Here is a 15178-nt window from a genome sequence, read left to right on the forward strand (position 1 = left end):
ATAAAAAGTTTTGTTTTAAAAATACATTTTGAGAGTCTCTTCTAGTTGGTACGCGATTTTGCGAAGTTTCATTTGTTTCTTTAGAACCCCGGCGGATATTTCTGGAACAGCAGCGTCTCGATCTGAATGCAAAATCGTCAGAGAAAATATCGGGAAAAGTTTGTTTCTTTTTTTTTTTCCAAGATCGAGTAAACACTCTGTTTCCATACGAAAAAAAAAAAGAAAACAAAAACGTCACTTTTGTAAATTACATACACGCATTGAGAGAGACTGATGTTTACAAACTAACAGCGTAGGAAATAATTATTAACTTATTTTTTACTTTTAATCGACGTACTATTATTTTTTTTTTTTTTTTTTTTACAGAAATAACAGAAGTTTTGCGTTTACGAAAAAGAAAAAAATATGTCCGTGAGTGTGTTGCAAAGCGAAGCGACGGACAACCGGCGCCTTTTGTTTTTTCTCACGCACCTGTTATCCCCCTCACGCTTCTTGCCTATCTCCCCCCGCTTTTTCTAAATTTTTGTGTGGTTTTACTAGAAGCTCCAATGGGGCCGAAAGTCTCGACTTCTTCCCAATTTCGGAAGCAAACAAATCGAGAGCGGGGAGAGAGAGAGCAGCAGGCGCGACAACAAAACCGCGGCGCCGGTTTCCGTCGAAACTGTGGAAGTTCATTAAATCGAAAATCTTCCCGAGCGTGTGCGTGCGTGCGTGTGCGCGGCGCGTCTTGAGAACAAAGAAACGAAAAAATTTATTGTTGCGCACACGCAAAAAAATTTGAGGAGAAGTTTTTTAAACTCGAATAAGAACAATCGGTTCGCGAGGACGAGAGTTCTCCTGTCATTCTGGGAATTTGTTTAAATCGCGTTTCGTTAAACGCGAGTGAAAAAAAAAAAAAAATTTGTTTCGCGCTCGAAACGCGAAATTCGATTCGCGTGAATCCTCACGTGAATTGTCGAACGAGAGAGAAACAACGTTTGCGAGAAACGCAAAACGGCATTTGCGCTTCGAATAAATTACCGAACGAAGTGACGAGCGTAAGATAGCGATGATTAAGGTAGCGTAGTTTTTGTACCTGTTTCTACCATTTCTATATAAAAAATGAGTGTAAACGTTTCGTATAGGTGCACACGATTTAAAAAAAAAACAAAAAAAAAACAAAAAAAAACAAAACAAAAAAAATGTAACGCATAAGGAATGATGTATGTATATGTGCAATGAATGCAATTTTGTAATAAAATGCTGACAGGCACATATCGCGCGGTTTCCATTTTGTTGTTGTTATTTGCGCGACGCTTGTTCGCCGCGCAAAGAAAACAAAAATCGCGTCTTTGACAAATGGCTTTCTATGTTTGTGTGTGTGTGTGTGTATTTCGTTTTTTGCGAATATACGAATATTATTTGCGCGCGCGAAACAAAAGTCTGTCTCTTCTGAGAAAGGGGGATAATTAAAAGACCGGATGTTAGAAAAATTTATGAATTTTTTTGTTCTTCTGATATATTCGGAATGTGTTATTACATTTTTAACTTTTTACTTCTTTAGACGAATCTCTCCGACGAGAACATGAATTGAAATTCGTCATCAACGCGATAAAAACCAAACCCGTCGGAATTTTTCGGATGTTTTATTTTGTGAATCACGGAAATGTTCAAATTAATTTTATTTCTAACGGAGAAAAACTAAATGTGAGATATTGATTTGAAAACTTGTGTCAGAAGTTACTATTAAAAATTTTTTTAGCTGAAAGTTTTCTTTTGTTGACGATTCGAATGTTAAAACAAATCTCTTTGATTATTTAAACGTTAGAGAAAGATATTTAAAAAAAATAACGAATAAAAACCCGTTTCTTCAACTCATCCCGTCGAATTGAGAAAGAAGAGTTGGAATGGTAGAAAAAAAAATTTAAAATTATACGCAAGTCCCTCAAAGAATCCGTCAAGTAATTAAGAGCTTTTTTTTTTTCAACATCCAGGTGTGTGTTGCCGCGCTCAGGAGCCTTTTAATTAACCGCTTTCTCAGTGTGTTTTGAACGAGTTATAATTTTTTGATTTTCATTTCCGCAACGGTCTTTTCTTCCCACGTTCTCTTCGGCGGTTTCCATAACTACACAAACGTTGTTGGATTCACCCTGTTTTACGTAAGCGGTTGAGAGAGAGAGAGATAGATAGAGAGAGAGAAAGAGAGAGAGAAAAAAAACCCCGGAGAAAGCCAGGAGGGTTGACGCATGCTTTCGCATCTGCATACGGTTTGTATATATGTAACACACGGCACGCGTGTCGTCCGCGCACGTCGATTACATACGATAACCAGTTCGTGCGTACACACGCGTGTTGACGCGGCTCCGATCTATTGAGGCAGACGCGTGCGATTCACGGTTTTGCCTCATAAAGAAAGAAAGAGAGAGTGAGGAGGAGAAAGAAAGAAAGAAAGAGAGAGAGAGAGAGGAGAAGACCCTCCGCCAATGAAACCGGTTTTCTCGGTCGATCCTTGATCACAAAGAAGTCGGCCGTAGTCACACGAGATCGCTGTGTTGTACGGGGCTTGGTTTTCGAGCTCAACCAACAACAACAATTCTTCCCGAATGAAAAAGGAAATTTTCTTCCCGCAATCGCGAGAAAAAAAAACTGCTTTGCACACGATGCGACGAAAAATTTCCGAGATCGATCTTGACCTCCGAAGCCAAAACTCCGATTTGTCGTCTCGATTTCTTGTTTTTTTCTTTTTTTTTTTTTCTCTCCACGGGGCTCTTTGCAATTTTTCTCTGAAAATTTCTTTTCCCGGAGTAATAAATTTCATTACGCGCCGCGCGCGCTTCGACATTTTGTTCGCTCTCGCCGTGCCCCTGGAACCGCGCGCGCGCGCGCGTTCGCTCATTTTTAATATCGTAAAGTACGGAATATACACGCTCTCAAAAATCCGGAGCTCCGCGTTCCGCTCGGTTGGCCACAAAGACACAATTCCTTTATGTATCGGCGTGGGGGAGAGAGAGAGAGAGAGAGAGAGAGAGAGAGAGATTCGCGCGCTCGCATTCGGAATATACATATATATATATATATATATACGTGCCGTATGCCCCTTGCCTTCTGTTGCCGCCTTTACTCCTCTTTTATGGTCTCCCCCTTTTTATCAGTTGCATCGCGTGCATCGCCACGGACGTTTCGTCAGGTGTTTTCATGGCACACCGACAAAACGCGCGGCGGAACTCAGGACCGGTTTACGATCGCCGGGAGCCCCGCGGCCGGGGATCGGTTACTCTATTCTTATCAGCGCGCAATAAGGAGAGAGAGAGAGAGAGAGAGATGAATCCTTCGCAGCCAGCGAGAATTAGTAGTAGTAGTAGTAGTAGTAGTAAATATTTCACACACGTACGCGCGAAATTATCGACAGACTCTCTCTCTCCTTGTAATTTTCTTTCTGAAGACGTTTCAGCTGTCTTTTCTTTTTTATTTTTTATTTTTTGACATTGTATAAAAAAGCACGCGGCTATTTCCTCGCTTCATGTAGACGGCGATAACGCTATTACAATTCTATTCCAGTCCTCATAAAGTATATCGCGCGCGGGTATCCCCCAGATAGCGGGTCTTCTTCGGACGATCCGAAGATTCCCACACTGTGTGTGTGTGTGTTTCGTCTCGTTCGCATCAACGACACGAAACGAGAAGCAATGTATCACACGATTATGGCGGAGCGTGTAGACCCAGGCGAAGGCCTGATAGATCTGATATGTACGCATGACCTCGCGCGTTGACGCGTCTCCGCGCGCACAGTCATACCGCGTGCACACACGTACATATCGGCCGGCTCTCTCTCTCTCTATCTCTCTCTCTCTGTCTCCGTGTACGTGCAATGAAGATGGGAGAAAGGCGGGGAGTGTACGAGCCGAGGATCTTGAACTCACTCAAGCAACTTGTGGGTGTGACTGACTCATAGTACTCCACTCGATTTACTATACGCACGGACTTGTAGTACTCTCTCTCTCTCCTCGCGCGCTCTTACATTCCTCCGCGCAGCTCCTTTTCTTCTAGTTCCTCGTCTCTCTTTCTCTTGCCCTCCTTCGGGTGGTTACTCCTCTCCGTCGTGCTCTCTCGACTGAAAGGCGCACAACAACCTTTTGAAACATATTTTATATATCGAACGATCAGCGCGATATATTACGTTGCTTTTTGTCGCTCGAAGAGAAATTTACGTGTTACCGAAATTGTCTCGGAAGTAAAAAAAAAAAAATTTACACCTGCGGATTGCGGCAGCAACTGCTCTGGATCTCGCAGACGTGACATCGCTGTCCTTTTCGACGGCGAATCGTCCATTTTCGACAGATGGTTTCCCCTTTCAAAAGTTCTTTTCTGTAAATTGAATTTAAAAGCGTTCGCGCGCGGAAGAGTTTATAAATTTATATTCAATTAATTTATAATACGTAATACGCGTGTCCATATTTTTTTTAATGGAAAAAAGTGCGTGTTTCCAAGCTGGGATCGGCGCACGTTTTATAATTGACGCGCCCGCCATCTAGCGGCGAGACTACGGAGTTCGTCGAAGAGAAGATACAAGCTGCGCCATCTAGCGGTGCAAGTTGGGACTAGAACGGCGCGGAAAAACTTGATACAACTTTCTACCGCTAGATGGCGCTAACTCTGGCTGCGGTCCGTTTCATGCTTAAGCGCACATTTATCTATAGTATACGTGACATATACTACAGATAAATGCGCGATTAAGCATGAAACGGACCGCAGCCTCTGTCAGTTGTCGAGAGAATTTTCGAACGTGTCGAAAGTGGTGCGAAACGTATAAAAGTCTCTGAAATTTAATAAAAATTTACTCTGTACATCAGACAAATGACAGAGACAAGAAGGAATATTAACACTCGAATAGTTTCTCGAGTCAAAATACGAATGTTAAGGCTTCGTGGGTTTTGTTTAGAACGAAAAAGAAGGAAGATAAAAGGTAGGTAAGTTGCGCAATAAAGTAAACTCGCTCGATTCTTTTTTTTTTCTTTTTCTTTTTATTCTTTTAATCGTATTCAAGACATGACAACACGTTTTTCAATAAATCAGTAAACTTCCGAAAATGTCAGCCAACCGTATCCGAGAACTCTCTCGCGCCCCTCTCTCGCTCTCACTTTCTTTCTCTCTCTCTCACTCTCTCACTCTCCCCACTCGTGCTTACGAGCTTTCTTGCGAGACCTCGATTAAAAGTTTGTCGTCTTTACAAAAGCCACGTATCGTGTCGCGCAAAAGGCTTGTATTTTTCTTTAATATGTTAACTCAAAAATTAAAAAAAAAAAAAAAAAAAAACGCGGAAGATACAGACTCTACGAATTTGTTTAAATATTCTACTTCTGCGTGTGTTATTGTGTGTGTTGTGAGACGTTGCGCATATAAGAAGATACAAACGAAGGGTTTTTTTTTTTTTTTTAAATATTACGCTCTCGCTTGAAAAGGAATTACAAACTGAAATGTTTGTTTCCGCCGATCGGAAAAATCGCCGAGAGTGCTTCCCCGAAGAAAAGTTCTTTCTTTCGCACTCGTTCTTCTTTTGAGAAAAGAAAGAAAAAATTCAATTCGGTGTGACAAAAACAATCAGAGCGGGCCAGAGGCGCACTCGCGGCCTATTTCCAAGAGGCGGATTTTTTACACAGTGAGTATTAAATACATATATAATGCAATTTAAATATTTCTAAATTGTTTACAACATCCATTAAGAGTGCGTTTCGCATTTTATATCTCGAATAATCATCAATATATATTGGTTTCTTCTTTTTTTTTTTTTTTTTTTTTCGTCTTTGCGGTAGTTATTATAAGAGTTTGCCACTACATTTATATTAAGTTATTTATCTGCTACTCTCTCGCTCTTCTCCCCCCAAATATGGTTTTTTTTTTTTTTTTGCTTTTTAAAGTATAGTTTAAATGTGACTTCAGAGTTACACAATAACTTTCTTCCCTCTCTCTCTCTCTCTCTCTCTCTCTCTCTCTTTCACCGTGTTCTCGCCAGCGCACTGATTCTCTTGATTTCCCTTTTTCTTCCGGATTCTTCCACGTTTCTCTTTTTGCACCTATTTAAACAAATTTTCATTTTTCCCCTACGGGAAATATATCTCACGAAAAATGAACGTCGCGTGAACAATATATATATATATGCATATATATACGTGCTCGGAAAAACTTTTCTTCTCTTTTTTCGATTTTGTTTTCTTTTTTTTTCGCACACGATCACTCAATGACTTTTCTCGAACTAGCGAAAAGCGTTTTTTTGGAATCTCAGCTCTGCTCGACACTAGACATGAAAGGGGTACATGTTACAACAGTATATATAAGTGTTTACAATGGTATTAATAATCCAACAAGAATACATCAATGTGGCTGCGTTTAAATATTAAATGCAAGGGACCGCGAACGGGTCGGTTCTGTGTGTGTATATGTGTGTGTGTGTGTTTTCTCTTGTACGTGTGTGTGTGTGTGTGTATGCATTGGGCAATTGTGTGTATCATCTCTCGAATTCTCCGTGTGAATTCATCTCTTTTCTCTTTCCTTCGAACTTTCTCTGTTGCTCGAAATAAAATATGTCGATGGTTAATTGCAATTACGACCGCGTTATATTACGACTATACGAATGAGTGTTTTCTTTTTTTTGTTTTTTGGTTTCGACGGAAAAGAATTTCACAATCGATGTTACGAATTTTTTCATCGCGTTTTTTTATATATCCGCGCGCGACACAAAACCGAAAAAAAAAAAGGAATTTTTGTGGACCAAAACCACTCGTTCAACTCGCACCCGACTTAACTCTCTATCCGAGATTCAAAAATCAACAATCAAAATTAGCAATAATAATAACTTAGCTCGGCGCGTGTGTTAAAAATTTTCGAATTAACAAACGGTTCTCCTCTCGGCTCTTCCTTTCCGTTTTTCCTTCGCGGATCGACTCGAGCGAGGAGTCATTAACGGTCGTTTAGTTTTTCCGCGTTTGTTGCAAAATTTGAAGAGCGTGTTTTTGCGTTCTTTTCTCTCTCTCTCTCTCTCTCACACAAATACACTCACACAGGTACGTGCCATTTTTTTATTTTTTTTTTTTATTTTTTAAATATATTTCGCGTCACAGTTTTCCTTCATCGAAAAAAACAAAATTACAGAAAGGGGAGGGGCGAAACAGTAAAAACAGAAAATAAACATACAATATGTATCGCGCGTGTGTAAATTGGATTTCCTGCTTCCTCTCTTTCTCTCTCTCTCTCTTTCTCTCTCAGCTATGAAAAAAAAAAGAATAATAATAATAATAACAGCAGAATATATACGTTATGTGATATTTAATAAGAATATAGGTGTGTTGTGTCGGGGGCCCACACGCGTTGTTTGTTTTTTTTTTTTTTTGCTTTTTAGTTTTATGTTTCTCAACTACATCGATAAGTGTTTAATTCTTTTTTTGGTTTTTTACTTTTTATATTTTTTTAACTTTACATTATACTTCGCGTTTGCTATCGTTTAATTATTTTATATCTCGTTTATTTACGTATGTTAAGCAAAGCTACGTTTGGAAAAGGAGAAACTTAAAAAATTTATCAAACACAGGCGAGCGCGCGGGTCGCGACTCCCTTCTCTTTCCTTTGTGTCTCTCTCTCTTTTCTCTCTCTCTCTTTCTCGCGTTGTTTTATAATAAACAATTATCGGATCGTCGCTATGAAAAATCGATTCTACATTCGCAAATGGTTACGGGAAAGGATCATCAAAGGAGAAACACAAACGCGCCCGTTATCGTCCGAAGCGTACGCGAAATATACATACTTTGAGAAAAATGAAAGTAACAACACAATCGCGTATCTTCTTCTCCCCTTTTTTTCTAGAGCAATTAATTAAAACAAACTGTTAAAATTAAATGATTATTTTGGTTTTCTCGACTTGAGATTCTACGAAAGAAACAAAAAAAAATGCAAAGCGAAAATACTCGGAGGAGGAGGGGGAGCGAAAGCAAAATTAAGATTTTTTTGGGATATAAACGTCGCGAACAATTCAGGGCGCGAATTAATTTCGTTTTCAACGACGGGTTTTCTACGCGCGCGCGTGTGTGTGTGTGTGTTGCAATTGCTACTTCGTGCTGTGAAAGAGCGTAAGCGTCGAAAAACAAAGAAAAAAAAAAAGAAATGGTCGATTTGCGAAAAATCGACGAACGCGAGAAAAGACCCGCGAACATAACGTTTTGTTACGTTTTTTCTCGGACGTCGATCTGATGACAAATCTATCCATCGCGTTTGCCGCGTATCCGGTCCGTATCCGGTTAAAGATCGGTACGAGGAGGATTAGTATTTTACGTACGATTAGTTTTTTTTTTTCTGCGTGTTATTAATTGCATTACCTTGTTTCGCAACACACTTAATGCGTCAAGAGTCGTTTTTTTTTTTTTTTTTTTTACAAATCGTTCAACTCTTCTTCGTGTAAGATACGATAGATTACTTGTAACTTTTTAATGCGTTAATAACGTGTGTCTGGTTTATTTATATCATAGACGAGTGTTTTATTTATTTATTTTTTTGTGGGCCCCGCTCTTCTCTACTACTTGTTACAACGAAAAGCAAGCACGTTCGAACGCGCCTGTTTTTTTTCCTTTTTCTCGTTTTCTTTTTTGTTTGTTTGTTTGTTTTTTTTTTTTTTTTATACGTCGTTCGTGTTTTGCGCAAATTTCCTCGTTCCTTCGACGTTTCTCTGTTGTGTTCTGAATGAATTCTTTATTTTGTTTGTTTCTTTCTTTTTTTTTTGTCATTTTGCATGTATTACTCTTCGAGTTTTTGTGTTTTTTTTCTTCTTTTTGCGTTAAATTATTTTTTATTCATCGTTTTTGTATTTTTCGTCATATCGGCGTGTCAGTGCGGCGGCAACTGATCGACGATTGCGTCTATATATATATATATATATATGTATATATATATTTGTGTCTCTGTTTTGTATTTCAGTTATATATGTATAATATATATTTATTTTTATTATGTATCAAGAGTTCGATATTTTTTTGTTTTCTCAGAAAGAAAATCATCTATCTTTACGTAAAAGCGTAAAGTGGCATTTTGTTGCGACTCTCGTAAATTCGTATTTTTCGTCTGATTCAAGACAGTCTGTTTTTCTTTTTTCTTTTTTTTAGTTTGCGTGTGTCATTCATGTATGCGTACGTGTGTGTGTGTGTGTATGTGTGCGTGTGCGTGTGTCACGTGTGTGAAGTGTGTACGATCGTTCGTTGCGCGAACGAGATTTGTCAATTTTTCAAATTTACATTCACAAAGAGGAATACCGGCTGCAGCGATCGTCGTATTTTGTTTTTTGTTTTTTTGTTTTACTTACTCGCATCGCTTCGCAAAGTAATCGCACGCTAATCGATCGTTTACATACATATGAGACGATTCTCGCGAATGACTCGAAAAACTATAGTTTGTTTTTGTGGTTTTATATATATATATATCCGTGACAGAAACGTATGATATTTCATTATGCGAACGTTCGGTCGAGACAAACGTGGTTGTTTTTTTTTTGTTTCAAGCAAATATGGATGATCGCGTATCGTATGCATCGCGTATCAAAGTGGTTCGAAAATTTGTTTGTTTTTTTTTTTTTTCCACATGCTCGGCGCACATTGAAGCTGACATTGTTTCGATTCTTCGTTTCTTCTGTTAAATGTTTATTACAACGTACACACAATATTATCCTTGTTTTTATTTTATTTTATTTTATTTTCTCTCGCGTTTTCCGCGAGCGAAACTGCGGGCTGAAACCGAGAGCTTCAGAAATGTAAGGAAAGCATGAAACTCGTTTCCTTTGTTATTTTTTTTTCTTATCTGCGGATGTCGCGCTTCCTTAAACATGCCGTCTAAAGCACTTCGCACAGTCTCTCCTCTCTGTCTCTCCCTCGCTCCCGTACAAGATCTTACTCGTTTAACTGCTCTCAGGCTCGTTAACTGTCATTTTACTCAAATTATATAAAGTTTCTCATTGTCCTAATGCATTTTACGCAATAACAAATCTACAAAAATATAACATTTTATCTTATCATATCTCATTATATTATCTCAATAAACGGTTTCTCTCTCTCTCTCTCTCTCTCTTTAAGATGCATCAACCATCCTCCGCGCGCACGCGCGCGCGCTCCTCCCGTCTTAATTAATCATCAGTTTTTCTTCGTCGTCCCGTCTTGTTACTTCACTTCACATCATCATCATCATCATCATCATCATCTCTCGATAAAAAAGAATTCTCTTTTTCCTTCCCGATCTCTCTCTTTGGTAGAAAGTCTTTTGCGGAGACTGTTCTACGCATAAATAGTAAATATTTTTTTAACATAATCATCTTCTCTATTTTTTTTTTTTTTTTTCACAATGCGCGATAAACACGTAATACGCGCCCTCTCTAAGATTCTCATGTTATGTACAGCGTGTCATCAGTCGCACTGTGTGTCATTTCTAAAGCAACTGTTCATTATTATTTACAATTAAACAAAGAGCTACACAAGTGTGTCAAAATACGCTACATTAGACGCGCTTAAATCGCTTCTCAAACGCGATAGGAATTTGTTTTTTTTTTTTTTTTTTGGTTTTTTTTGTGGAGTTTTGTTTTTTGGTTTTTTTTGTTGGTTTTAATGAATTTCTCTGTTTTTTTTTTTAACAAAACAAAAAATGTGAGGTGTGTACAACGCACGTTTTAAATATATTAATATTATATATTAATACAGTATGTGTCGGAACAAGAAAAAACGCACAAAATATATTAGAAAATACAAAATTGACGCAAAACTCGGCGATAAAAAATCGAATCAACATTTTGTTGTGTTTCAACTAAACACACATCTTCGTAAAAAACATTTAGAACATTTTGTATCACGCTTCGTTCTTTTTTTTTTTTTTTTTTAGTTTTTAACCAACTAACACGTGTGTCGCGTAATGTAGCATATTTTTTTTTTTTTCCAAACAATATGAGTCTTCCCGTAAGGACGTGACTTTTTTTTTTGTTTTTTTTTTCTTCAAACGAACGCTCCTGCTTCTCAAACGCGCGCGTCCTTACGGCAAATCTCAAGTCGACAAGATTTCAAGTCCCGTGACACATTTGATTTTTATTTCTTCGCGTTAAATCATATACGAGGCAAGTAAAGCAACGATAGCGTTCAATCTGTCGCTAAACTGTGTATATCTCTCTCCCTTTTCGACGGGGGGGAGGGGTGAGAAAATGCTTCTATATAATCCGCATGATTTAACGTGAAGAAAAAGCGTGTAATCGCGTGCGCACGCCGCAGACTTTTCAAAATAGAAACGCTCTCCGAATCTCAACTTCGGTCATTTCGGTATTAGTTAGCATTCACGCATTTCTCCAACGCAACAGCAAATAAATATATGACCTAGATTTGCGCGCAAACGCGCGCGCACTCACGCACGCACGCACGCACGCACGCACGTGTGTGTATGTATGTGTGTGTGTGTGTGTGCGTGTGTGCGCGCGTGCGTGCGTGTGTACACGCGTTCGCAACGACGTAACATACATTTATGTACATATTATTGTGGTACGCTTTGCACTTTCATTCCTCCCGCGCTCTTGGTCAACAATCGCATCTCTCGCTCTCTCTCCCTTTCAACTATCTCTCAACTTCTCTCAAACCGGAGACTTGGAGGTACACATATCATACACACAGGCACAACTTACGTATAATATATATATTTATATATGTATATAATATATATATATATTTATACGGGAACTCTAATCTAAATCATATTTATATGTGGTGTATAAATATATATTTTACCTATATGAAAAGCATCAGTCTCCATGTGCTGGCGACCGTCTCAGCGTCCCGTCCGGCGCGCGTGTATTAAATTTTTTTTCTATCTACAAAAGTCTCAGTTAAAACGCGCTGCGCGTTTTTGTATTTGTGTGTTTGTGTGTGTGTGTCGGTTTTGTTAAACGGCGATTTGTTCAACAACGTCCGTTGATGTTCACAGCCTTGTTGGCTTTAGTTAGTTTGTTTGTTTGTTTTTTTTTTTCTTTTTTCTTTTTTGTTTTTCTTTACTTTCTTCCTCGGACAGAATCTCGGTAAAAGTCGCCGCTGAGACGGGTCGCAGCGAGCATTTCATATAATACCGGAAAATATATATTTTCGTGTAAAAAAAATAATCACACTTTTTAAGAATTAAATACTTATAGCAGCTGAGACGACTTGTTTGTTTGTTTTTTTTTTTCTCGAGTAGTAAAATTAGCGCACGCGTACTTTTAATCAGTCGAGTTCTATTCCATTTAAATAATCGGCGAGCGCGGACAAGCGCTCGCTGCGCATTTTTTTTTCTTTTTTTTTTTTTGTTTTGTTTTTCGTCCTTAGTTAGTACGAGCGCGATTTTTCTTTGTCTTTTCTATCTTACATAAATGGTACGTTTTGGCAGTGACGACATTGAAAAAAATCGCGTACATGTCACGAACGTGGTGAAATCTTCCACTCTCCAACGGTGTCCCGGGGATCACACCCGGGGGGCGCCGTTGAGCCGAAGATTTTCTTTTTTTATGTCTCTCCTATCATTAGTGCAATATTTGGCCCCGTAAGAGCTTTGGAACCATTGCGCACGTAACATTCGCGCGACCGTCTGCCAATTTCTCGTCCGAACTCATCGGAATGACAAATTAATCGAATTTTTTTTTCATCAGTTTTTCATATCGGAAAAGACCGAAATTTGCAATCCAATTTCGATTATATCTTAAATAATATCTCGAAACGACAAATCAATCAAATTGTTTTATCATTATTTTGGAAAAGATCGAAATTCGCAATTTCGATTATATCTCGAAATAAAATTGTTTCATCATTTTTTCCGAAAAGATCGACATTTGCAATTTCGATCATTTCTCGAAATGACAAATTAATTAAATTATTTCATCGTTTTTTCGAAATTTGCAATTACGATCTTGTATCTCAAAATGACAAATAAATCGAATCTTTTTTTTTTTTTTTGGAAAAGATTGAAATTTGGAATGCAATTTCGATCACATCTCGAAAACTTTAATCACAAAAATTTCTATGGATCGGTTCGAAAGATTGAATTGAAAAATAAATGAGAAATATAAATGAGATAATTGAAAAATAAATGAGAAATATAAATGAGATAATTGAAAAATAAAATGAGAAATTCGCGAAATGGTTTAATTTTGGTAATACACACAGAAGAGAATTGTTTTCAATTTTGAAAAGCAGTTTTTCAAATTTAGATCGGAAAAAAAAACTCGCGCAATTATTTTGTTCACCGGCAGCCACACTCGAATGTTACCTGTGCGTAATCGTTCAAAACATATAAGTAAGATTCTTAGCAGTCTTGAGTCACAATCCGGGAGTAATAGTCATTTCTTTTTGAAAATTCGTCTGTGTCGTGTGTGTGTGTGTGTGTATGTGTATGTGTGTATGTGTGGAACGTGTGTATGTGTAACTGTGTGCATAACGATATCTAATTTTCTGTGGTAATGAGTGGCGCATCGCCTTGCCCCTTCTCCATGCCCTTTCCGTTTTCCACTGCGTCATCGAACTGCCCTGTCGCGGGCAGCGCGTCTTTGTGTTTATGAACTTCGTTTTGATCAGTTTGAGTCTCGCTAAAATAGAGAGCGCATCACATAATAGACATTACAGTTAAATGCGATTAAATTTTCCTGTCTGGTTATTTAAAAAAAAAAAAAAAAAAAAAAAAAAAAAAAAAAAAAAAAAAAAAAAAAAAAAAAAAAAAAGAAAAGAAAAGTGTTTGAATTTTGTCGTATGCACGCAAGTCAAAGTATTATGATTCAAAAAACAAAAAAAAATTACTCAAACATGTACGTGGAGTCGTACGTTACGTTTGCGAAATCGAAAAATTTGCAAAAGAGAGTTGTTCGCACAAATTAATCGACACATCGATATATATATATATATATAATATATATATATATATCATATACTTGATTTACAACATTGGGTTTCAAATGTGCGGGAAACACTTAAAACACTTACTTATAATCGGTGATTCCGTCTATAGTGATACGATTTTTGCTATCTTTCTTTTCGATTTCTTTGTTCTTTTTGAGAGGAGCTTTCTTTTTAGTGGTCACCTAAACAGTGATAAAGATACACAGTTCGTCCAGCAAAGCAAGAACTCTGTTTCCGGATTCGATTCCCGCGATATAAATTCTTTTTTTTCTTTTTTTTTTCTTTCTGTTTTTTTTTTGTTTTTTTTTTTTTGTTCTCAACCAAACGTTTTTTTCTCAAAAGATTAATATCTCGTTTACCTTCATTTGAGTTTTCTTTCCACGTCCGGCGGTAGTGGGCACACGATTCACTCCGCGTGTTTGAAATGTTGGTCGTGCTAATGGAATACCACGAGGAAGACCGTATTTAAGCCCGCCGATAGACGTTACCTACGAAAAAAGATTTCACTTCAACTGTAACACATGTCAAATCTGTTGTGTCAAAAAAAAAATCAAATTTTATTTGACGCGCAGCGAGTTTTTGTATGTTTGCATGTTTTTAATTCTTCTAAAGGTTAAAAAAAAAACAAAAATTCCTAAAAAGTTAATTAAGTAAAATTGTACAAAATTTACATCGCAAACAACGCGATAAACGTATTTTTGTTCGCAGGAGAACGCCGCGTACGCGGATGGAATTTCGCAGAAACGCCGCGTGTTCGATCATGTGTAATCTATTAACATGAACGAAGCGATTCTCACATCCCGAAGAAGAAGAACTTGCTTGCTTTGAAACGCAGACCGAGTCCACGTTTCTTGTCCACCCCTCTGTTACATAATTGTCTGACGTTTCTTTTTTTTTTTTGGTTCACGAAAACGTGAATACTTACCTCTTTTTTTTTGTTAAAAACTCCCTCCCCCTTTCTCAAAGAAAACAACCGACATGCGTTTTCATTTATCTACTTTAAAACTAAAAAAATATAGCAAAGTATTCCGAAGTGCCTAATCTCGTCGGGAACAAATTAAAAAAAATAATAATTGTGTTCATCGATCGTAAATTGTATTAGCAAATTGAAAAATATATTATGTCGAGAATTGAGACTTTGAGAACCAAACTGCATGTACGCGCGAGAAATGTGTTTATATTTTTTTTTAACGTGTAAATTATTATAAAATTGTAGTTAATTTACGCGTCAAAACAATTATAAATTTATAATGTTATATGTATATATATATATATATATATAT

The 15178-nt window shown here is 37.5% G+C and overlaps 1 protein-coding gene across 4 annotated transcripts in view; it reads right to left on the reverse strand.

Moving 5' to 3' along the window:
* Window positions 1-12187: 12187 nt before the first annotated feature.
* The window catches only part of LOC109860042 (constitutive coactivator of PPAR-gamma-like protein 1 homolog), a 12011-nt gene continuing 9020 nt past the window's right edge, over window positions 12188-15178 (reverse strand). For 3 of the 4 annotated variants that reach the window (XM_020438886.1, XM_020438887.1, XM_020438885.1), the window contains 3 exons: window positions 14255-14383; window positions 13980-14077; window positions 12188-13588 (listed from right to left, as the gene is read on the reverse strand). In XM_020438886.1, coding sequence (XP_020294475.1) covers window positions 13447-13588; window positions 13980-14077; window positions 14255-14383 — 369 coding nt within the window. In that variant the 3' untranslated portion in view covers window positions 12188-13446. The remainder of the gene's footprint in view (window positions 13589-13979; window positions 14078-14254; window positions 14384-15178) is intronic. The other variant, XM_020438888.1, reaches the window with a different exon arrangement.

Source organism: Pseudomyrmex gracilis, unplaced genomic scaffold (genome assembly GCF_002006095.1).
Source record: "Pseudomyrmex gracilis isolate BER0280 unplaced genomic scaffold, ASM200609v1 scaffold_319, whole genome shotgun sequence".
In the NCBI taxonomy this organism is placed as follows: Eukaryota; Metazoa; Arthropoda; class Insecta; order Hymenoptera; family Formicidae; genus Pseudomyrmex; species Pseudomyrmex gracilis.